Source organism: Leiobunum rupestre, chromosome 8, assembly GCF_980474605.1.
Source record: "Leiobunum rupestre chromosome 8, qqLeiRupe1.1.hap1, whole genome shotgun sequence".
Lineage (NCBI taxonomy): Eukaryota > Metazoa > Arthropoda > Arachnida > Opiliones > Sclerosomatidae > Leiobunum > Leiobunum rupestre.
The window spans coordinates 54,902,652-54,927,662 of NC_143391.1; the positions used below are offsets into that span (position 1 = coordinate 54,902,652).

At 34.4% G+C, this 25,011-nt stretch overlaps 4 protein-coding genes across 4 annotated transcripts; all 4 read right to left on the bottom strand.

The window, feature by feature from the left end:
- Window positions 1–1,186: 1,186 nt before the first annotated feature.
- LOC149933734 (uncharacterized) lies at window positions 1,187–2,104 on the bottom strand. Its single transcript, XM_090157395.1, has 3 exons — window positions 1,886–2,104; window positions 1,780–1,844; window positions 1,187–1,709 (listed from the first exon to the last, which is right to left on the bottom strand). The coding sequence occupies exons 1-3, from the start codon at window positions 2,102–2,104 to the stop codon at window positions 1,187–1,189; spliced, it is 807 nt and encodes a 268-aa protein (XP_090013521.1).
- A 137-nt stretch (window positions 2,105–2,241) lies between these two features.
- LOC149933735 (uncharacterized) lies at window positions 2,242–2,649 on the bottom strand. The gene has a single exon (XM_090157396.1). The coding sequence runs from the start codon at window positions 2,647–2,649 to the stop codon at window positions 2,242–2,244; it is 408 nt and encodes a 135-aa protein (XP_090013522.1).
- A 954-nt stretch (window positions 2,650–3,603) lies between these two features.
- On the bottom strand, window positions 3,604–4,473 carry LOC149933736 (uncharacterized). The gene has a single exon (XM_090157397.1). It carries the CDS (start codon window positions 4,471–4,473, stop codon window positions 3,604–3,606), a length of 870 nt encoding a protein of 289 aa, XP_090013523.1.
- A 12,410-nt stretch (window positions 4,474–16,883) lies between these two features.
- Window positions 16,884–18,619, bottom strand: LOC149933737 (uncharacterized). The gene is made up of 2 exons (XM_090157398.1): window positions 18,217–18,619; window positions 16,884–18,151 (listed from the first exon to the last, which is right to left on the bottom strand). The coding sequence occupies exons 1-2, from the start codon at window positions 18,617–18,619 to the stop codon at window positions 16,884–16,886; spliced, it is 1,671 nt and encodes a 556-aa protein (XP_090013524.1).
- Window positions 18,620–25,011: the final 6,392 nt, after the last annotated feature.

Sequence of the window (25,011 nt, forward strand, 5' to 3'; positions counted from 1 at the left end):
TTAACAACGTAAATGAACAACAATCTATTTCTACTATTTATTTACCATCTAAAAGCACAATAGTTATTTTTACGGGTGAATTTCACCAGTTCTTAAAACAATGTTTGCGTCCTTCAAACCCAGAATAATTGTTTATTCAAAAATAGAAAACGTAAGAGAAACAAACAACGTTTCGTAAAAATTGAACAAATTATTATTTAAATGAATAATTGTATGAAAATTAAATTTGTTTACAGATATTTTTATCCATAAATAAAAATATCAACGTTTCTTCAAATGTATAAATGAATATCGATATTTGTAAGCCTCATCTGATGTACAAAAGTTATACGAATTCCGACCACTACTCGGAGGTTAAAAGACGAGTAAATGTCTGATTTTCTCAGAGTCAAAGTACGTCCCGAGGACAAGTACTAAGACGTCCGTCGGGTTTTTGGTGAACATCCCAAGGATAAGTGTACGTTTATCCTAAAGACGTTCGAGAGTATTTAGTATGGTTAAATATCAGCTTAATCGGGACTTATCCAGGACGTTCATTTGATGTCTTGTATTTCTCTTAGCCATCTATCTACAGACTCAAACGGCAGTCGATCTGACACCAGTGCTGGTTGAATCTTTAAGCTTCTAACCCATTTTTCTTGAGCCCATCCGTGCAATAAGCGTTCCTAGACCAATGTGCCATATTAGCTAAAGAACGCATTACACAATTTGAAAACCGTTCCTTTAGAATTTTTATGATATTTGTATCTGTTAAAATAATAATACTGATATTTTGGTTTTGGGAGAGCTTTATAATATTTTTCTAGCCGACTGAACAAACTAGGCTTAACGCCGGTTTTTTAAACGTTACGAATACCTTTTTTATTAAAACGAGAATTTTAACAAACCGAACGAGATCAAATTCAAATCTCCAATAATTCGCATGTTTTTATTTACGCGCTCAAACATCAAAAAAATATAATTTCGGACGAGAAATCAAGTTCGTTTTAAAACAATGCGCATACGCTTACATAAGTACCAAAACTTCATATAATACAATATAATACATTAACGCAATTTTCTATTTATACATTTTAACCAATATAATATTTTAACACACTCCCCAGCCTTGAACAACGTTCAAGCTTAAGCTTCATTCCGATTTCATATTTTATTTGTACTCCATCGGATACAAAATTTGGACAGGTCACTTTAATTTCGTTCCGCTCGGCGTTCTGATTAGACAAAATCTAACCACTTCATCATCACTCTTGAAAGTTTGTTCGATTTTTCCCATTTTCCACATTAGTCGTGGTAAATTGCCTTCTTCTACTAAAATGATATCGGCCACCTCGAGTTCGCGACTAGGGTTGCTCTTGCTCCGATAGAACGCGGACCGTAGCTCCAAAATGTATTCTTTCTTCCAACGCGTCCAAAACGCTTCCCTGAGACGCTGTCGATACTTGAGTCTCTTCGTAAGTTCTGTTCGATGAATCTGACGCAGTTCGGAATTTTTGAAAATTTGCGACGGGAATCCGGTTAACCTTTTGCCAATCAAGAAATGGGCAGGTGTCAGTGGTGCTGGCTCATCTACGTCTTGGAACACGAATGTAAGTGGACGCGAATTAACCGTAGCTTCAACTTCCGTTAAGGTAGTTTCAAATTCTTCATATATAAGGTGGGCGTGTCCAAGTGTCTTCTTCAGTGCGGTTTTAACGGTACGGATTAACCTTTCAAAAAATCCGCCCCACCATCATGGGGCACGTGGGACGTTGTAACGCCATTCTATTTTGTGTTTACTGAAGTACTCCATAGCCTCCTTTCCTTTTATATTCTTCCATAGTAATTCCAAATCCATCTACGTTCTTTTAAACGTGGTGGCGTTATCACTAATCAATATTCGTACCATTCCTCGTCGTGACACGAATCTTCTAAAACTCAGTAAAACCTTTTCGGCCGTTAAGTCAGTAACCATCTCCAAATGAACCGCGCGTGTAATAGCGCGTGTATAGAGTGTGACGTAGCACTTGTTTCCTTTTTTGGTTAAAAGTGGACCACCAAAGTCAACACCGCACACCTTAAAGGGTGGCGCTTCTTTAGTTCGAACCGTCGGTAGTGGCGCCATATTTACTTCCGCTGGTTTTACTCTAAATCTCTTGCAACGGCCACAACCATGTATAACTTTCTTCACAAGTTGTCGACCCCTTGTAATCCAATAAGTCTCTCTGATTTCGACTAAAACTTCAATAACTCCCGCGTGGTTCAATCTAACATGAGTAGTTCTGCCAGTCGACCTTTAGGATCTAATATCCAAGGGAGTTTTTGTCGATATGAAAAATGATCTCCGAGCAGTCGTCCGCCGACACAGAGAAGGTCATTCTCATCCAGAAAATGATCCAGAGAAATAATAGTTGATTCTTTACGTAGTTTCTCATTATTTTGTAATTTTTCAAATTCATCTGTAAAACTCTCCTTTTGTGAACTCAATACGCAATACTGCTCAGCCATTTGAACTTCTTCAGCGTCCAAAGATCCTAACTTCTTGACCTTTCTTCTCGTGTTTTTGAATAGTCTCAAAATCCACGCCGTAATTCGCACGACTCGTATAAATGAGCTATATCTAGTCAAGTCCATTAGTGGCTTCTGAACTGTTTTCGCACTGTTTACCATTACATAAACTGAATTATTCGTTTATAATTCTTTTTCGGCCACTTTCAAGTCTGTCTCTTCTATAACATCAACGGACGGCTCTTCGTTTCCGTCGATCAAGAATCCAGGACCGTGCCACCACAAATAACTTGACGCCAATTTATCGACGGACATTCCAAGAGTGGGTAGTTCGGCCGGATTTTCATGACCTGGACAATGACGCACGTCTTGAGGATTAATAAGTCGTTGGATTTCCTTTACTCTGTTTCCTACGAACTGTTTACAATCCGATGGCTTTCGACGTATCCAATACATTGCGATCGTAGAATATGTCCATAGATTTATCGATACTGGCTTAATTGAAGATTTCTTCACTACTCGATATACAATTCTCGATCCGATTAAGGCACTCATTAGCTCAAGTCTCGGAATTGTTTCCTTTTTTTAAAGGAGCTACTCGAGTCTTTGACGTTATCAGACTCGTCTGATAATTTCCATTTATGTCTTGAAACTTCCAGTATACAACTGCGGCAAAGGCTCGTTCGCTCGCGTCAACGAAACAATGAATTTCAGCATTGTTAGGTTCCGAATTCCTGATTCCCTCGAATACAAATCTGGGTATTTTTATTTGTTTTAGGCCGCAAATTTCTTTGCACCAATCGTCAAATATTTTAGACACGTTCGGCGGAAGTTCATCGTCCCAATCAATCTTGCATTCTTCACCCCAAAGTTCTTGAAAAAGCATTTTCGCTCGAATGGTGAAAGGACTTACGAGTTATGTGGAAGTGTATTTGATTCGTTTACTCCAGGCGTATCGTCCCCGAGCATTTTACGGAGCTCAGATGAATTAGTTCGCCATTTTCGTATGTTCATACCAGCGTCCTTCATTATGGTTTTCGCGTCCGATATGACTTTATAGGCCTTAGCTACGCAGTCCTTGCCCAATATAAAATCATCGACGTAAAGCTTCTCATTTCATTCCAGGCACGTTTCAGGGTACTGGTCTTCGTTTTTGCGTAGATGGCACTTGATAGTAGCGTTCAGCAAGAAAGGACTGGAATTAACACCAAACGGTACTCTTGTAAATCTGTTGATTATCATCTTTTCTCTCTCTTCCTCCGAAGTACCTTTCACCCAGAAGAACCTCGATGCATCTCTGTCGTCTTCTCGCACACTTATCTGGTGAAAAGCCTTTTCTATATCCCCCGTAAAGGCTATTGCTTTTTCTCTAAATCCGATCAAGACATCAAACAATTCCGGTAAAAGAGACGGTCCGGTATCCAAGCATTGATTCAAAGACAACTTATCCTTTCCGTGAGAAGAAGTGTCATAGACTATTCTGAATTTAGTAGTTGTCCTCTGATCTCTCACTACGGCTCTATGAGGAATGTAATATACCGGTTGCTTCGCACTAGGATACTTTTCACATGGCGCTTCTTCAATAATACCAGCTTGTTTTTGGTCAAATATCACTTGATTGTAGCGCTCAAATTCTTCCGGATTCCGTCTTAGGTTTAACATCAAATTGAGAAATTTTCGCTTCGCTACTCCGTAATTATCGGCCAGTTTGCACTTTTGAACGTTCCAAGGGAGAACTACCTCGTATCTCCCTTTAACGTTCCGAAGATTTCTTTCGAATTCATCCAACTGCTCCTTCGTTTCCACGCTCGATTCACTGTTCTTTAGAATTCCAATCGAATCGGATTCCCAGAACGCTCGCACCTGGCTCGATAATTCTTCTTCAATATTTACGTGTAAAACTGCGATTGAGTTTACTCCAATATCTATAGTATTTCTTACATCTGTACCGTGAATTATCCATCCGAAAATCGTATTCAAGGCCATCAGGGAGCTATCTAAACGCACTCTCTCTTCTTTGACAACATTCCACTAATAATTTGACTCGATTAACACTTCTATTGACGAGTCTTTGACTGAAACTTGATTTTTCACAATAACATCTGCTAGCTGGTAGCCTCTTTCGGACATCTCCTTCACTATGTTATCACTGGGAATCGCGAATACCGCTCCACGGATCTTCGGAGTTTCAATGGCGATAATTTCAATAAATTCCTTGGGGTCGTATAAGCTTCTGAGGACTATACAAACCTTCCTACGGGTGACTCTTTCGGGTTTGTCTTGGCCAAAAACGTGTATCGTTATAACTTCTTCACCGATCACCTTCAAGTTCAATTTACGAGACATTTTTTCACATATGAAAGATACGTGACTCCCCGTATCCAAAAGACAACGGGATTCTTCACATTTTCCATCGAAGTTAACGATTTTCATTTTAGCCGTTTGCATAAGCACCACTCCTTCGCCTTCAGCATTTCCACACGAAAGTACTACCTTCGGTTTAATATCATCATCCGAACTTTTAGAACACCCAGTCGAGGCACTCTGACTCTCTTTAGTATAATTTTTGACTTCTTTCGAATCGCAAATAGTGTGATGGTGTCTTCGACCGCAGTATCTACATTGCTTGTTCCTCGTTCTGCTGTTTCGAATCGTGTGATTCTTCCTTAGACATAAGAAACAAAGTATTTTCTTGATAACCAAATTCTTCTTTTCAACATTCGTGTACTTTTCGCAGTTGCCAGTATAGTGATTATTATTTTCACAAAAATGGCACCATTCTGATTTTTCGACGGCAACTTTGAGCGACGCGGCAGAAGGTAACAAGTGCTTTTCAGGCGAATATTTCGACGACTCGGTAATCTTTCCCAGAGGACCCGGCTTCAATGGTATGGTATTTTGTCTCAGGGCGTACGCGTGCTGTCTGCTTACGACCTCTCGTTTCACGAAACGTATAATTTCTTCCTATTGCCATTCGGTATCGTGGTTTTGACGACTTCTACTGAATTCAATGACGATGTCTTCTGGTAGACGCGTTCCGAGAAGATGACTTAGAAGGCTACCGTACTAGTGTTAATAAAATTTTAATTGCTCTATTATATTTATGTTATGTACTTGAGCCAACAATGGTATTTAAAATAGCTTTAAATATAAGAAGAAAGTAAACACATTACATAACGCCTTATTAAATAATATAAGAAGTTCATCAACGATTTTCCGTATCATTTTAATACCACTACATTGTTTAAAATACATTTTACTATAAGTATAAATTAAGAAAATTAAATTATTTATTATAATTTACAGTAATTAACATTATCATTTCCGTCTAATACTTTAAATATAATGAACGGATCTAGGCCCAAACGTTTCTCACAAGTTTTAGTTAAAAATATATCATAACAGCTTAAAAATATATCTTTTCATATGAAATTTCTGACAAACCTATAAGGAATGCCCCAATTACTCCTATTACATAAAAAACAAACACGTTATAAATTTTATACATAGTTAACCCTTTCATATTTAGTGTATCCTCAACAATTAATTTCTTGCTCTGATGAAATAACGCTGCTCTGCTGAATTCCATAATGCCAGTTTGCGAAAAAAGTAAAATACTGAAATTTAAAATAATTGTATTTAATTTTTAAACTCTTTTTAATTTCAATATTTTTAATCGTTTTATAAGAAGTACAGTTAATTTCAGTGACAATATAAGGGGGAACAATTTGATAAAGCCTTCTTTTTTTTGAAAGCTGCACTAAAAACAATTATTCTTCATAACAAATTCAATGAAATCGCGGTCAAGAATGGACTAGAATTTAAGAATACACAGTAAACCTTTTAGTTCACTTTAATTATATGATTTTTTCCGCAACCTCACAGTGTAACACTTAACCTTTTGCGCCCTGGCAGAGGAACTTTATTTTAAAGGGCATATTTCTTATTTAAAAATAAGTATTAGTAGAAATAAACTGTTATAAGAAGTGGCCGGTTTGTTGGAATTAAAATAGAAATTTACATTTTTCTTTATTTTATTTAAATATAGATTCCGTTTTTCTGATTTATAATAGTTTATTTAGTATATTTAATAACGATTAACTGAAATAATTAGTAAAATTTATGTTTTATATTACACATAATTATTCACACAGTGAGAAATAAACTGTAATGATGAAAATGATTTTGATCTTATGTAATGATCCTTCAATTTTATTTTCTTTGCAACCAACCAAGGAAAGAAGTCGATTGCTTTCGTAAAAGCTAATTTTCCCTTACCTATAGTTAATCAATTCCTTGAATTCCTCAGAAAAGTGATTAGCTAATAGACAAACACAGTATTGCAAATGAAAGAGTTCTTTTCCAATATAATACTCGGGCACTTCTGAGTTGGTAAATAGCTGCAGAGCCTTCAGCAAGATATCGTCAATTCCAAGTATCACTGCATCTCCGGTTCGAGCTTTGTCGAACCAATCCATCATATCTGTCCAATCCATGACTGTTTGATGTCGAAGGCTTTGCTCTCCAACTAGTTGACTGTCTTCACGCGAGTTTCCCTGTAGTAGTTTAGATCAAAGATGAATTATTTTTAGATAAAACAAGTTAAAGGGAATATAACCTGCAAAGCAATCTTTACGGAAGACCCCTTCAATTTTTCAAATTTCCCTGTACAGTGGCGCCAAATACCTGAGGTTATATTCCCTTTAATTATTGGTATTGAACGAAAAAATAGTTTTTGTTTTATTGAAATATTCTGATAAAGAAATAAGTTTTCATTTGAAACAGAAGTGTGATGATGTTATTCTGAATAACAAAAGTGTTTAAAGTCAAACTAGTATTTCAGCAATTTTCTTATGTTTTCTTTTTTAGTTGTTGACATATTTTAAGAACACTGATAAAGTCTAGGCTGAAGCAAGATAAGTTTTATTCTGAAAACCAATAAAAACAAAATACCGTCAAATCTTTAAGCATTGTTGTTTCGATAACTGGCTTCAGATCCGGATATTTAAGAATGTCCTTAAGAGTGTCGATTCTGATTGGCAATCCTTGCATAGTGGTTTCTTTTACTAGAGTTGACACAAGAACGCTACTTATGACCAGAACTGAGATACACCAACCAAAGAAAATCAATCGTCCAGCAAGTCTAATTGGTGTAGTTGGACTGGCTGTGAGTTTGGAAAACAGATTTTTTTAATGGTTAATAATTTCCTTCTTTAAAGACCAATTTATTACAAATATAAATATAAATATTTGGTATATCTTCAAGCAAAGCTTTGGTTCTTGTTAAAGTAATAAGCAGCTACCGTTAAAACATCTTTAGGGCTTTCATGATGTATTTAGATTACAGAAAATTCAGGTGATTTACGCTTTTAATAATGAGCCACGAAGGTTTGAATTTTCCGAATGGTGTTGTAAATTTTCCAAATACATTTGTTGAGATAAAGCAAAGATAAGGTTTTCGTTATGTCCTTCTTTATTGTGCTGTGTATTTAAGTTTTTTTAGACTAAGAAATTGTAAAATATTTGTGACATATAGAAAGTTATTATTATATTAATTTTCTATATGTCACAAATATTTTACAATTTCTTAGTCTAAAAAAACTTAAATACACAGCACAATAAAGAAGGACATAAGTCAAAAATGAAATATTGAAAGACTTCAAATTAAGATCAATCTATTCTTTTATAAATTATAGGTTAGATTAGAATATATAAGGCGTGCCTAGAGTCGGTTGTAAGGCATATTTAGGTTGGGTAGCAGTGTTTATTGCGTTTTTCAACTTAAAACCAAACCCGTTGCGCCCAAATTTGGCTCTTTGTTAGTAATTGATACAGGCTCAAGCCTAGAGATGCGGCTTCATATATAGGGGTTTTTTTGCTCGAATAAGTGATTTTTTTTCCAAACTATATTTTCTATAAAGTTGAAATTTGTACTGTACATTAAACGTGCCGGGGGACACTTTCTTCTAAATCGAAAAATATTTTAACGTTTTTTTAAATTTAAATTTTAACTGCTAGGTGCTATAAGAAAATTGTGAATGATAAAATTGTACAGCGTCCCCGAAAATGTACAAATTGCGTTGGCACGGAAAAAATAGACGTCGTTTTCACTGAAAAAATTTGACTTGAAAAAGTGACAAGTTGGGCAACCTAAAATAGATTTTTTTGAATTCCATTGGGAGAGTAGTGTAACTTTATGAAAGTCAGATATTTGTTAATCTGGTGTTTAATGCAATAAACACCGCGGAAAAAACGAGGAGACAATGGCGAAGAAGTTATTACTCGATTTAATTTCGTAGGATGAAAACTGCGAATTTTTAAAAAAAAAACAAAGATACATTTTATTTACCTACTTACAAACAAAATTTATAAGTACGTTTCGAAAGTACCACCTTCGGCTGCGATGCTGGCTTGGACGCGAACAATCATATTGTCGAAGGTGGGTGGAATCATTTCCGGGTTTACTTCCCGGCAAGTGCTTACAATTCGTTGAAGCAGCTCTTCAGGGGTCTCAACCGGAGTGGCGTTCATCTTGTCCTTGATGAAGCCCCAAAGAAAGAAATCCAACGGAGTCAGATCGGGCGACCTTGCTGGCCAGTGTTAGAGACTGTTTCACCCTATCCATCGTTGTTTAAATTCGTTGTTTAGGTAATCTCTCACGGCTATGTGGTAATGAGGCGGGGTGCCGTCTTGCTGAAACCACAGTCTTGCTCGTTAGGCCAACGGCAGTTCGTCAAGGTCGTGGTTCTAGCACATTTCTCAAGAAATACAAATAACTCTGGCCATTTAGATTTTGCGGTAAGAATACTGGACCAATTAACTGGTTTCCAACAAGACGAATCCAAACATTCAAGCGCCCAATTTGAAATTGGTGACGGTGTTCATAACCCTAATGTGGATTTGTGTCTTCCCGGACATGATTATTTGGTTGATTGTAAGGGCCGTCTCTTGCAAATGAGTATTCATCTGAGAATAGCATGTTGCGGAGGAATTGTGGGTCGTCTGGCACGGAATTTAGCAGCCAATTGCAAAAATCCAGCCGTTGCTGAGCGTCTCCATCTCGTAAACCGTGGTGAAGCGTTGCTCTGTAAGGATGGTACTTATGCCTATGTAAAATTTACGAAATGCGAGTTTTACAGCAACCCAAATGCTTACTCGCCGCGGCACAACTACTACGTGGGTAAAATTTGCTAAAACGGTGTTTTCAAAGTCCAAATCTCGCTGAGCAAGCCCACGAAATCGGGGTTGTACGTTACCATACTGGTGAAAGTCATTTACAGATCGCCTTACAGTAGTTATGGGTGGTCTTCTATCTGGATGTCGTTGCTCAAGGATCTCACTCACTCGTCGTCGATTTCTTCCACCTTTCACGTAGTAAATGGCCACTAGTTCCGTACGATCAGCTCTGGAATATTGAGGCATGATTGTTAAGATTGAATAATGTTACATAGTTTGTATTACAGTTATTTAAATACTTAATAAATTTAAGGTTTTTACTGACCTCACATTAAACACCAGATTAACAAATTTCTGACTTTCATTAAGTTGCAATACTCTCCCAATGGAGTAAAAAAAAAGATTTTAGCTTGCCCAACTTGTCACTTTTTCAAGTCGTATTTTGTCAGTTAAAAAGACGTCTATATTTTTTTCGTGCAACGCTATTTGTACGTTTTCGGTGACGCTCTACAATTTTCTCATTGACAATTTTCTTATAGCACCTAGCGTTAAAAATTTAAATTTTCAAAAAACGTAAAAATATTTTTTGATTTAGATGCAATTTTGGTAGAATGTGTCCCCCGGCACGTACCATGTACAGTACAAATTCCAATTTTCTAGAAACCATAGATTTTGGAAAAAAAACACTTTTTCAAGCAAAAAAACACCCTGTATATTTCAAAATGGTTAAAAAAATTAAAAGCATTAGGTGCATATGTAAATTTTAGGTAAATGAGCTTACATTGGAAAAATGGCAAATAAACCCAGTCCAACAGATGGTGCACAAAACGTTTCTTTAGAAAATCTAAATTCCTTATAAGCAATATTTCTTGTGCTATTAAATCATCAAAAGAACAAATTGCTGCCGCAATCAAAATGGTGAATATTTCCAGAAAAATAATCTAAATAATTAAAGAGGATTAAAATAATTAATTAATTTTCAACCCTTCGCTTGGCGTGTAACGAAAGTTGGTCGGGTTTAGATTTTTTGTTTGGTCTTTTACATAGACGACCTCCATCTGTTAAGATTTTCCATGGACACGAGGGTGGTAGCAGAATGTATTGCCCATTGGTCTTAGTGACCTTGTTAGGCAAAGTCTAGACTAATCGGAAGGAAAGTTGAATAAATTTGGTGCAGGGAGCTGTTGGCTCGCGTGGCAAGAAGGGCTAGCCACCACCCGCCTACGCATTGTTACTCGGCCACCTGAATTAATGGTTTTAAAAGTCGCTCGACGACTTAGGCCTAAGGTGGTGCCTTGGGTATTAGTCTAGGTAATTATTATTGATTATTATAAATTAATTTTTTGTTCAATTGCACTTTCATTTATTTAACATTATATAAAAGAGATGAAATAGGCATGATGGATTAAATTGTAACGTTATAATTTTAGTTCAAAAAGGTCGGAGGCTTTCGGAAACTTTCAAGCTAAAGCCATTTCTCAACCAACCTTTTCAATTGTTTATTTTAATTAAATCCGCTTCATACTTTATATATGGCAATGATATCATAGTTTTAAATCTTTTTATTTCTAACTACTTGAGCTTTAAGCATTTTATCAATTAAACCGTCATCTGATTATTATTATATTAGCTGATTTTCTATTTTAGTTGTATCGTTATCAGGGCAAATAAAAATTTCCCCAATTTTGAATAAGACAATTTGTTTTACTAAAATCCGATTTGTAATATAAATATAATTTCGCGTACGACGGCTTTTGATATAACAAACACGGAACACAATTTTGTACTCGTAGCCGATTAGTATTACGGAGTTGATAAAGAAGTTATAATTAATGGGTATGCCATTCACTAATTCAGCAGAATGCATATACCATTGTATGTGAAAGTATCACGTTGTTTATAAGAAAAGGAAAATATATTTGAAGAAGATTAGTTGAGGACGTTTTTTTCTATAAACAATTAAGGAAATATATTGATGCTATTATGGACAAAGCCAATGTTGAAGATAAAGACATCAAATTGGCTTTTGAGTTGGACGAAGATTGCAAACTTCCGTTTCTCTACGTTCATTTGTGGTGATTTAAAAAATGGTGTTCAGTAGTGGTTACTGAACACACGCGACGACACAAAGATAAATAAATGTTTCAGAAAAACATTTGATAAATTCAAACATCAATTTATGAAATTGGGGATTTTTTAATGGTCTCGAAAGCTACGAAATAATATCTTAATAATCAGCTTAGCCAATACCCAAGGCACCACTATAGGACCAGGTCATCGAGCGACTTTTAATTAGAGGTCGGCATTCGATTAACTTTAATCCATGGATAAAATAAGTTCGGCGATATTTAAATAATATTTATTTAAATAATCAATATTTGAATAATAATTGTAAAATGTTTAAATAATCGAATATGGATAAACCTATTATTTAAACAAAACGAACAATTATTTAAATAAATACAATTTTAATTCAAATAAATGCTTGGTTGCGTACAAAACATAATTAAATAAGTTAAAATTATATTCTTATAACCAACTTTTGTTAAATAAATCGGAAATTTTGTGGATAATGAATAAACAATTCCGAGCACTACTTTTAATGCCTGTAAACAGGTTACAATGCCTAGGAATGGTACTGTTTATTTTTCATTAAAATATGAGAATTAGGTTTTCTATATTGTAACATTGCCTTCTCGTTTAAAATATTCATTTCAGTCACTGTCTCTTTATTTTACAAATCTAGGAGCGCGTAGTGAAATCGCGAGGAGCTTCGGATTTTCAAGCTCTAGTTCAAATGGTTTGGGTTTACGATAATATTAATAAAGCGCTCTTATACATTCAGAGTGCCCTATATGTGAGCAGTCCATTGCAACTTATAGTTAAATTCTACACCAATTATTGCATGGCGGTCGCTATATTCAGCTGACATCTTTTCCGCTCGGGCTTCCGTTGAATTCCAACGTTAAGATTTTTATATCAAAAGTCAATTGGAATCTCTGGCCTTAAGTTTGACTTTTGATATAATAAATCTCTATCTTGTGACGAAAGATAATAACTTTTATTTGTATTTTTGTTCAAATTATTTTAAGGAAACGTTTAATGCACTTTAATCCTTCTGTCGTTTTTACTTTTTATTTAAAATTTCAACTATTTATAATTTCTCCATAGACAAGAAAGTGAAAGAAAAGTGTATGGTATAATGAATTATTGAAACTTTCCGCTTACCTTAATTTTTAAATATTAAGGATTTATACAACGAGATCATGACTGTGTTGATATTAACGAGAAGAAGACCGTTAAATTTCATCAGAATACTAAAATCATCCAATTTTTTCATTTATTTTTAAAGGCCTTTAACTTAAAGGGTTTGCAATTCTAAAATAATTAAATAGAGCCTCTTTAAATGAATACGAAATAAAGCCTTTAATATTACTTGATAAGGGAGCAAAGTGAATATAGCCCAAAGGTTTGACCGATAACTCCTAGGTTGTCCTGAGAGTATCGCCGTTGACTGTTGAATAAAAGGTGAAGTCGATGTCATGATACTGCAATTTACTTCCGTGTGGCCCATAAAATAAACGGACATGTAAAAGTCCAGTTCCTATTTAAAATAACTTTTCTTTTATATTTGAATAAAATAAAAAACCTTAAATTAAAACTTATAGAACAATTACCTAGTTTATTTCGAGATAGTAAATTTTAAAAGTAGCAGCAGCCTATTTTATGAAAGTTTATTTAAAAGTCAGTGATGAAACTAATGTAAAGGGTAACTTAAATATTATTTTTATTCTTTATTTATTAAGTACTTTCACCACATTTTTATCACAACCTAAAAAATTACCAACACGGTGCATTTGAAACAAGCTTTCGCGATAAGCCATTTTCAATTTTTTATAATTATATTTTTTATTTAAAAGATTATTACGTTACTTACTTTTGCAGCTGCCATATTTCTATACAAATTCCAGTCGTGAATGATATCGAAAGCCTTAACCTCAAAGCTGATCAAAAATAGAAATTTTCGTATACAATTTATATAAAATTAAAAAATTAAACTACTCGATTTTTCTCTGGCTTGGTCAGATAAATCAATGAGTCCATAATAAACTTTTGCGACAGTTATGGCAACATGGATAAATTGATTGTTTGAAAACATTCGGTTTTAAACAACTACGCTTGAAATATCTGACCTTGTATTAATTTGGCGTAAAAGATATTGAAAGCCATCTGAATAAACAAATGGTGCGTCAAAAGACGTTTTGGAAAATGTGTTTTTTTTTCCTGATCAAATTGCAGAAAATATGGAATCTGAAAAGTCAAAGTTCAGTGTAGTCAAATTACCAGTCGTTGCATTATACGCTGACAACCCTTTAATATAAAAAGTATTCTGTCTTTGTGTTTTGCTTTTTAATTTCGGAGAATAATAATTATAAACTGCGGTGAAGAGGTTAATCCAGGACCCTTTCCTAAAAGTATAATTTATGAAATAAAAATGAGAAACTCGGCACTAAATGTTCGATTTTTCAGTAGGCACTTTTGACCGTTATGGGCTATAACATATCAAGGATAAAAAAAACAAGAAGCTAAAACCTGCTTGGTTCCTGAGTATCTTCATTTAAAATTATAATTATTGAAGAATATTCCTTCAATAATGATTAAGGTAAACTTGTACGTGAAACATTTTGCTTTTTATAGGTATTGAAAAATATCCCATTTTATTTCTAAATTGTGTATCCTTTATAATAAAGAAAAATTAATTATCAGTTAAGAAAGGATTTTTTATAATTGTTTACATATAATCTTGATTGGGCTTTTCCAAACCTCTGCTTAATTTTTGTCTTATTAGAACAATACAGGGTGTCTTAATTTGATCGGCCCAGGCGTTTTTCTCAAAAACTATAGTTGCTAGAAATGTGAAATTATCAGGATAAACTCTCTCGGGGAGGACCCTTTTCTTTGGGAATTTTCAAAAAAATCGTGAAATTTTTAACCGTTTTGAAATTTTTATTTTTTGAACGATACGTGGTAGATGAAATTTTTCAAACAACAGGTTGTAGAGCGTACTCGAAAACAATTAATGATATTTGTTTGGTCAAAAACGGAAAATTTTTCATGGAAATAATACGTCATGAAAAAAAAACAAGTTGGTGCTACCTAAAAAGGTTTACGTCTCATGAAATGGAAAGAGAAACCAAACTAATAGGCCTTTCAATAAAGATCGCTATGCCTGCGCGACTTGTTCAAATGTAGCTACTACGTCACGGTTCACGTGATATTTTGACGTCACTCAATGTACCGGGTAAGAAAATTCTTCTGCTCGATGGTCCCAGTTGAATGTAAGCAAAAATAGACCTAGTTCGTAATTTTTAAATGTACCACTATTTTAAACGTGCGAAATGTATTAATTATAAATAGTAACTAACGCTAAAAAAGTATGAACAACACATTGTGTCAGTTTTAACAAAGTATGTATTTCTATTTTCTATATGTAAAACAAACCTAACCAAATTATTTTCATTAAGGTTCCTATTATGAAGCCAAAATTAGCTACGAACAAGAAGATTTTACTGCCAAAAGGAAACTGGACTAAACAGTTAAATGTGATACCAAATAATTTCAAAGAAAGTGCAATAACGAAACATCATCTGAACTTTGGTGCTAAAAAACATTTCACTGTGGGATACCGCATGTTTAAGGCATCGAAGGTGTCTGAGGTTTTATTAAGTAGTGGATCAAATCAAGTTGTTTTTATCAAATGCAAAGTAGAAGGATCGTTTACTCTTCATAGTAAATACAATGTTGCAATCAAACTAAATAATTCAACGGGATTGGTCAAGAATGCCTGGTGTGGTTGCAAAGCTGGTGAGGGTGGTGCATGTAAGCACGTTGCGGCTGTACTATGGTACATACTAGATTGCAAGCGTGAAGGGAAAAGTTATATACCCGATGACCAGGCGTGCACGGAGAAAGTGAGAGGATGGAGTGCTCCCACTGCTAAAGGCAACTTGCACAAGACGAGTTTTTCAGATTTAGAATTTATTAAACATGCGCCTGATAAAAATAGTACAAATGCTTCCTTAAGGCAACAAAAACAACGGAATTACAACTCTTTAGACGAATATGGAACCCCAAACGATTTGAAGGCAATGGAGAGCCGAATTAAAAACACCGTTGAAATATTGAAAGCTGGTAAACGGAGGTTGATGCTTTGTGAAATACAAGAAGAAAATAACTATGCCCCATCATTTAAAAACTTATCTAGTCAAGAGAAGGACATTTCAACTACAACTGTGGGTCTAAATACACCCGTTACAAATTTAGTCACTCAGATTCCTTTACCTATTGGATTGCTAGATTTGGATGAAAATCTAATTCCACTTTTAACGAGGGTTTTGTCGAAGATGCCGGACAATGTTAAACTTTGTTTAACAGCAGCCATTAACCTTGAAGAGGCAACGAGACAACAATCAAATTGTTCATTGTGGAAAACAGAAAGGAATGCAAGGCTGACCGCATCAAACTTTGGCAAAATATGTAAAAGGCGTAAAGAAGTTAATGAGACTTTTGTAAACTCCATTTTTAAAGGACCAGATCTATCAAAAAATAAATATGTCGCCGAAGGTTTAAGAAATGAGAATCTCGCAACCTCGAAGTACAAAGTTATCCGTCCAAATGTAACTACGTTTTCAGTTGGACTATGTATTAATCCGTCTCTTCCAATGTTGGGTGCCTCTCCGGATCGATTGGTGTTTGAAGAGAACGTTGGTTTCGGCCTATTGGAAATTAAAACATTAGCCAAATGTAAAGAAAAGGGGATCAATATCGAGGAAGCTGTTCGGACGAAAGAACCAACCAGCAAATTCCTTAAAAAAGATGAGAATGGGGAAATACATTTGGATCGGAAGCACCATTTCTTCTACCAAATCCAAGGCCAACTTGGGATAACTGGCATTACATGGTGTGATCTTTTGGTGGATTGCGGGGACCCTAATCCATACTGTGATAGGATAAACTTTGATAAAGGTTTTTTTTATATGGAAATGGTTCCTAAACTATTGTCTTTCTATGATGGCCATGGTCTGCCTTATTTACTAAAAGATAGTGAGATTTAAAAAATACATGAAATTTTAAAAAATTTAAAACAAAAGTCAGTACAAAAATGTATCAAAATGATCTCATTTACTCTCGTTTTTAATAAAAAATATTTGTTATAATTTTCAGTTTTTCTTTACATCTAGTAAAGGTTCGTTACAAAAGTTAACTAAGTAGGCACATATTTTCCATACTTTATTTAACTGAGTGTGCATCGAGTTTGGAAATATGTTACTCAATAGATGGTAAGTTTTAAGAGATCTAATTACTCTTTCAACATGTATACGAACACTAGCTATTTCTCGAGTCCTCCTTTCGTCTTCATATGACAGCTGAGCTTTATTTCCTAAAAATGGTGGCATGTTGAGAGTGAGGCCTCTTTCTTTTATTAACTCTTCAATTAGGAAGCCACGGTCTGCTAAAATCCCATCAGATGGTTCTAACAAGTCCAATATACCACACTTCTCCGTAAGTTCCCTATCTGACATTCTTCCCGGAACTAGGTCTGAAACAAAACTAATCAACCCATTTGGCGTTATGCCAATGAGCCCTTTTGCCGTATTGTGTGTCTTATAAGATGACCACGTGTCGCTTTGCGTTTTAAAATCATTTGGCTTTTGAATAAATAATTCTGAAGCGTCGATCACAATCCTAGTATTTGGAAATTTGGTTCGGAACTCCTCCGGCATGTATTTGTCAACAATAGCACGAGAGGGCCATATTGTAAGACATGTCAATCGTTTCTCTAGCAAATCAAACCACGTGAAACATAAATTGCAAATACTTTGTACCGAGACTTGGAATCTGTAAGCTAAATCTTCTTCTAACAGGCCTACTTTTAAGCGGCACAGTACCATAAACAGCTGATCCTTAAATGATAGCCGCATAGGACGTCCGAAACTACTACTAGAAGTTCTACTCCATTTTCTTTTGTAGCCTTTCGCTCCATTATATAATTTTAAATTATTTAAATCAGGTTCAATATACTGGTATAAATCATTAAAATTGTCAATGTTTTCACATCCAGTGTAAAACTTTATCATAGTAGGTGATCCGGAGACTTTTTTTAAAGAAAACCTATCAACTTCTTTTAGTTGTTTCTCTAAAACTTGTACTTTACTTTTGTTGCGTAAATTTTCAAACTTAACAAAATCAAGTTCTTTAGTTAGTGTTGCAATTTTCAATTTCAAGTTGTTTAATTCAGTAACCGAGTCTTGCGCTTTTAACACGTCCTGTTTCAGCTTTTGATTTTCTCTTTGTAGCTCCCTATTCAAGTTTTGTGTTTTCCAAATGACCTCTAGTTGTTCACGAAGGAATAAAATTTCATTCCTATGAGTTCTGATAATATTCGCCAACGTTTTGCTATCTTCATTTTCAAGGCAATAATTGTGATCTGTAATAGAGAAAGTTTTTTAAATACACACCATAAAAATATACCTGTACTAATTATTAACTCACCATTTTTAGCTTCAACTGTAATATATGTTTCTTCTGACAGAGGGAATAGTTCTTCATTGGTAGAGTTGGAAGAAATCTCTACTTCGTGAGCTATGTGCAGAGTTGCGCCATCCATTGGGTCTCCAAAATATGCAGGAAACCTATCAAAAAATGTTTTTTTGCCATCCTGCCTAAAGTGGAAGCCACAAACAGTTTGATATTTTTGTCCTAAAGGTTTTCTTGGTGTTGGTGTAGACCATGGTCGTCTTTGAGAATAGATAGAAATTTCAGTTGTATTTGATGTGATGATACGAATCCATTCATTGCGTTGTATTTCATCTTTCGGAAATGGACTAAATGTGGCTCCTGGGTTTCTTAAACTAGTAGTCTTGCATCCTGGCACACAGCAATGCCGACCAACCATGTTTAATAACCTTTATATTAAGATCATCTAGAAAATGAAACCGAGGCTTAAATGGCTTTCAGGCTTATAAGATGTTTTCAGTTTCTTTAAAAGTAGTTTTTTTAACAAAGATTTATGAAGTTTATAAAATGAATACACTTACCAAATATGAAATAGCAGACTAGTAAAACCAACTAAACAAAAGATATCTCTCTTCCTAAGAAAAAAGTGCGGAGAAAAAGCAAATTCGCGAGCGGAAAATGGTCTAGAACGAAAGCGCCTGCAAGTTATTTATAACTTTACGGAGACACGTGACTCGTGTGACGTAGTAGCTACATTAAAACAAGGTGGCCAGGGTACTTTATTGAAATGCCTATTTGAAATGATCGTATGTTTGTAAAGATAAAAAAGGACTGTTTTTAAGCCAAATCATTTTAAATAATTTTTTTAGAGAAAATACAATTTACAGAATTCACGCGTCTTATTTTAAATGAGGTTCAATAATTCCACCATCCGCTGTAATACAAATCCGTGCGTGATGAAGCATATTTTGAAACGAAGCACGGACCATCTCGGGAGTTACGAGTTGGAACGCTGCGATGATTCTCTGCCGTAGATCTTCTTCGTTAGTGACAGGCGTTTTATATATTTCCTCTTGGACGAATCCCCACAGGAAAAAGTCCGGCGGTGCGAAATCTGGCGACTTCGGAGGCCAAGTTACTGGGCCGTTCTTGCCTATCCATCACCCAGGGAACTCGTTGTTAAGGTACTGCACGACGTTTCTTTCTGGGTGGGCAGGTGCACCGTCATGCTGGTAACAAAAGCGTGGGACGTCTACTTATGGCACATCTTCTTACTCGTCTGAGACTTTATTTTGTAGAAAGTCCAGGTTTTTCTGCCCATTGAGTCGAGGCGGAAGAAAAAATGTCCCAATAACGCGATCTCCCAGAAGACCAGCCCAGACGTTTAAACGGAATTGTACCTGATTGTGGTGAGGCAATCCCCAGTGCGGATTATTTGGCTGTTAAACGGGCCGTCTCTCCCAAAGGAGCTCTCGTTGGACACAAGAACCAAACGGTGGAAATCTTCGTTTCCGTCGGCCAAATAACTAAACGAGTAACAGAAATCCAGCCGAAGTCGCAGATCACCATCGTAAAGTGCTTGGTGAAGCGTGGTACGGAATGGGTGATAGTTATGACGGCCAAGGACACTCCAAACGTAGTACTTTGACAAGTCAAAATCAGAGTAGGCCATTCTTATGCTTGCTCGAGGGAAGGCGACAAAGTAGGCGATGACTGTGTCTTCCAGTTGATGTTGTCATGGCCAAATCCGCGGAATCTGTCATTGACGTTGCCTTAGTTTTCAAAGTCGCGGGTAGCACGGAGAACAGTGTGGTGATTAGGATGACTGTCAGGATACAACATTTTAAATAATCGACTCACTTCACGTGCATTTCGTTGACCATCTCCGTAGTATGATTCGACCATCCTGGACCGCTGTTCACAGGTATAACGAGGCATCTTTTTATTTTACTGCAGTACGTTGAGAGAATGATTTTAAAATGAAGCTCCCAGCAAACACAAACCGTCCCTGGGACGTCCCAGCATGGTCCATAGAGCCCACCCAGGTAGCAAAATGTGGTTAAAAAACCGTTTTAAAACCGTTGATAAATAGTAGGAAATCAAACGTTATAATAACGTAGATCATGTCCGGTGATTTATACTATAAAAAAACCGTTAGAAATACGTTTAGTTAACGTTAGAATTTTTCTAATAGAAACGTTACTTGTGCAACGTAAATAAAACGTTATACAAAAAACCGTTTATTAAACGTTCAATAAACTACCATAAAACGTTTTTCTAACGTTAGTGCTCTAATTGAAACCAACTGTAAATCAACGTATTTTAGACGTTAAAATAACGTCGTTCTTATATTAGAATTTATGCCTTTTACATACTAATTAAAGCAGGCGTGATCTCCGAAATAGCTCAATTTTTATTTAATGTATCTCTCACATAAAAATTTATTGATAGCCATAAAAATATAAACAGACACTGGAAAAAATTTAAGTTAAGAAAAGAAAGAACTGTCCTTTTTATAAAAATTTTGGGTTACAATACAATATGAACTACTAAAACATATCAGTTAATTAGATCAACACAAATCACTTTTTTGGACAATAAAAAATTGGATCTACTTAAAACTTGAATATACGTTATTTAAAAATACTTGAATCGTATTTCCAATAATCGAGAATATTTGAAACTAAACATTTAATTAACGAATTTTAAATACTAATTTCGATGTATACAGGGAACATAATATCTCACTTGTTTCTAAAATATCACAAATTGCTTTTGGCGGAAAATATACACGCTATTTATTGCAATACTTAATCTAAAATCTCCATCAGTTTGGTCAAACATCTTAAAAAAGTTTATTCTTACTTGTCGTTACTTCCTAAATATTTAAGTCTTTTTCAAATTAATCCCTATTTTGAAAAGCATAAACATATGGTACTACAAAATCTATTTCATTATTGAAGGTACACAAATCACCTTAACTCAATGACAACAGAAAACAAAATTCTAAATATAACAATAATGACATTCCTCAAAATTATTTAGTACTAACTAAGCAATATAAATTTGTCTATCAATATAAACAGAAACTGTAGATGAAGATTGATTTTTATTTATCACAGCTGACTATTACAAAACTTTTTCATTGTGAATTTGTGATGGCCTATAGTATTTAAGATTAGCAGTAAATATAGCCCTAATGAAAATAATCCCATATTTTAGGGTTAAGAAAAATGTAAAATGTTTCCAAATTTCAACTCTCAACATTGAATTAAAAAGCATTATTTCTAATTTTTTTACCTAAAATAACTGAATGCAAACATGGTGAACTAATGTAGAGACATCAATTTGAGAATGGAATTATATTTTCCCCCAGACTTTGAAATTTTTACTTTAAATACAGAATGCGGTATTTTGCTAACCCGCTGTATTGCATACTAAGAATCATGTAATCAGAGCTAAAGATTTGAATTTTTTATCACAACTCTCAACTGCTAAACTTTTAAATTAATAATATGAATTAAAGATAAGCAGTAAATATAGCTCTAATGAAAATAATCCCATATTTTAAGGTTAAGAAAAATGTAGAATTTTTAAAAATTTCAACTCTCAACGTTGAATTAAAAAGCATTATTTCTAATTTTTTTTCCTAAAATCACTTAATGCAAACATTGTGAACTAATGTAGAGACATCAATTTGGGAATGGAATTATATTTTCTCCCAGAATTTAAAATTTTCACATTAAATACACTGGTATTTTGCTCACCCGCTGTATCGCATACCAAGAATCATGTAATCAGAGCTAAATATTTGAATTTTTTGTCACAACTGTCTATTGCTAAACTTTTTAATTAATAATATGAATTTGTGATGGCCTATATTTTTCAAGATTAGCAGTAAATATAGCCCTGGTAATAATAATTCATTTTTAAGATTTAGAAAAATGTAGTTTTTCTCAATTTCAATACTCAACATTCAAATAAAAAGTATCATTTCTAAATTTTAAACTTATTGGAAACAAATTGAACCTAAGTTAATTTATTGCACACAATGTGAACCGATTTATAGCTTGAATAAATTCATAAAATCATAGTTTTAAAAAAAAAGTTTGTTAATGCAAATGAGACTTTGGAAAGTGATACAAAGGCTTAACTGCTGGGTCATGATAATCAATTATTAAATACCAAGCGATCATGTCAAATGACATTTAGTAAATATCTATTAATGTTTTATAAGCTTATCATTAACTTGATAATATATTTAATACTTATAATTACCATATTCATTCAAATTACAGCACTATCTATTGATTGTTTAAAACCGACCGTGCTAATGGCATGCCTAATGGCGCGATACTTTTACCACTGCAGCACTGCCTATAATACAAATTTGTAGGTACTGCTTTTACTTTCACTTTACATAATCTCTACCTGGGCAGAGCCACAGCCGACTTCGATTGGTCGCATGTATAGGGAGTTGTTAGTCCACGTGCGCGTGGCATGAAGGGCTTGCCACCACACTCCTACGCGCATTACAATTGTAGCATCTAGAATCCCGTTTCGGGGTACAAAAGTGTTCAATCACTTTCTATACCCGACAATAAAATTAATTATTATAACACATCACTTGAGCTATGCTTGGGATGAAATAATTTTTTTTCTATAGATGGATAAATTACGAATAGGCAACTTAATTCGGGTGAAAATATGGTAAATGACAAATTGTAAGACCAAAAATAAGTTTTAGAGGTTTTGCTGTAGTATTTTTAACAACGATATACTAAAGTATTAAGTTAAATTTGAAACTTAATCGTTGAATTAGACTCTATAAGAACGTTTATATGGTTATTTATCCTTAATGAAAAAATAGTTTTTAACAAAACCAAAAAGAAACGTTATATTTTCGTATAAAAATAAACTGAGACGAAATTTATTAAAAACAACGTTATTTTAACGTTAAGAAGTTTATTGTAAAATTTGGTTCGAAACAGTTAAATTTATAAACTATAATTCAACGTTAGTAGAACGTTGAAAAAATAACTCATAACGATATTTCAACCAGATAACCAAAATTTAACCAAATTGCAACGTTGCTTTGCTACCTGGGCAGCTTGGTCCCGTCCAAAATTCGTCCTACGGGACGAATAACGGACGACCCATTTTAGTCCTCGTAGTACCAATTTCGCCACATCCGATATTCTGCCCAATCGACGTCGCATGGATCTCCACTATTCGTCCGAAATATTTCGTCCATCAATGCTATGTAGAGGCGCGTTTATCAGCAATTAATTTTAATTTTTTTCACCTGTATTTGTATTTGAGCTGATAATGATTAATGAACCACAAAATATTAATTTTATTATGAATATTATTATTTAAATTTACGAGTTTATTTAACGTGAATTAATGAAATTACGTGTTAAATCAAAACTACTTAATTATTCAATTAATTTTATCTGTTCTTAATTTTTATATTTTTTTATATTATTATTTTCTTAATTTTTATTTCCATTATTTTCATTTGATGAATTATTTCTACAATCACAGCCAATTACTGCAAAAAAGCTGATCTAAGTTGGCCGCGCTAAAGTCCTTTTAAAATATCTGGTAGCCCAGTTTGTAGTTTCTTTTGTACGACGCCATTACTCGATAGTTTGGAATCGGTCACCATAAAGTCCATCATGCGTTCTACACAAACTAGCGAAGGTTTAAGCAGATACCCACGAGGCTGAGAGCTTATTCCACTTCGTATATTTATACTATTAGGATTATGGTTTTCATTCGTATGAAATTAAAGGGAATAGAACCTTACGTATTTTGTGTGGAATAGCAACACTTCCAATGTGGCTTAAGCTGTTTCTGGCACTATTTAAGGAATTCTTGATAAATCTGTTATCAAATTTGTGTGGGAAACATGCGCACCCGGTCACATAAACACTGGTTAAAAGTGAATCCCAAGATTAAGCCTTCAAAAGACCCGCATTGCAAGTCACGCCAAACCAAGTTGATCGTGGGACTCTCAGAAATTATTAAGTTTGATTTGAAATACCAAATAATAACGGCAAACTAATTTTGATTTTTGTAAACATTTCACGTAAAAACTAAAATGTTTCGATAGTGAATAAATTTGACTTCAGAGTTCTTGTTTACTTTTGCAAGTACTATTAAAACGAATGCTACTTCTTATACCTATTGTACGTAGTAAGAAGAAAGATTATATATATATTTCGAGTTCATTTGATATGCGCGTGGTCAATAATATATCATACAAATTCAATATCAATCATCACGAGCCTAAGGTGTTACGGTTAAAATCACAGTTTGAGGTTTCACATATTTCCGACAGTGGTGTTCCTAGCAATGTGTGTTTAATCACGATCAACGTTTAAAATAACTCACGAATTGAAATATTCCATTTTAAATAACTTTTCCTAGGAACTCATAAAGTAATTTATTAATTAAATTATTTATTTAGAAATGTAAATTCTTCTAAAGGCTAAAACGCTCAAATAGTACTTTAAATGGAGTGATTTCCCAATGTAATTTGTGACTCCTCTAAAAATATCCCCGAGTGGGAAACTAGATCATAGCAGGCTATTCAAAATAAACATATTGGCGAGCTTTCGGACCGCGGTCCCTTTTCAAGCCGAGAGTTACAATAAATGAAATTTACAAAATTAACAATTTCCGACATTATCTCTTAACGCATTTTTTAACCTAATCATTAAATTGCCCCAATTTTTTATTTCTATCTGTCTCTTGGCTTTTAAATTCTAACGCCATGGTTTCTCAAACATTTATATTTATGATTGAATGGTTTAAATTACCTCT

What these genes read in the sequence shown, in the direction of transcription:
- LOC149933736 (XM_090157397.1), bottom strand. Translation starts at nt 4,473, where the DNA reads ATGGCCTTGAATACGATTTTCGGATGGATAATTCACGGTACAGATGTA.
- LOC149933737 (XM_090157398.1), bottom strand. Translation starts at nt 18,619, where the DNA reads ATGGTTGGTCGGCATTGCTGTGTGCCAGGATGCAAGACTACTAGTTTA. An exon ending in TACAGTTGAAGCTAAAAATG is followed by an intron (nt 18,152 to 18,216) that starts GTGAGTTAATAA and finishes TCTCTATTACAG; the next exon opens with ATCACAATTATTGCCTTGAA.
- LOC149933734 (XM_090157395.1), bottom strand. Translation starts at nt 2,104, where the DNA reads ATGGCGCCACTACCGACGGTTCGAACTAAAGAAGCGCCACCCTTTAAG. An exon ending in TCGTGTCACGACGAGGAATG is followed by an intron (nt 1,845 to 1,885) that starts GTACGAATATTG and finishes CACGTTTAAAAG; the next exon opens with AACGTAGATGGATTTGGAAT. An exon ending in GGAGGCTATGGAGTACTTCA is followed by an intron (nt 1,710 to 1,779) that starts GTAAACACAAAA and finishes ATTTTTTGAAAG; the next exon opens with GTTAATCCGTACCGTTAAAA.
- LOC149933735 (XM_090157396.1), bottom strand. Translation starts at nt 2,649, where the DNA reads ATGGTAAACAGTGCGAAAACAGTTCAGAAGCCACTAATGGACTTGACT.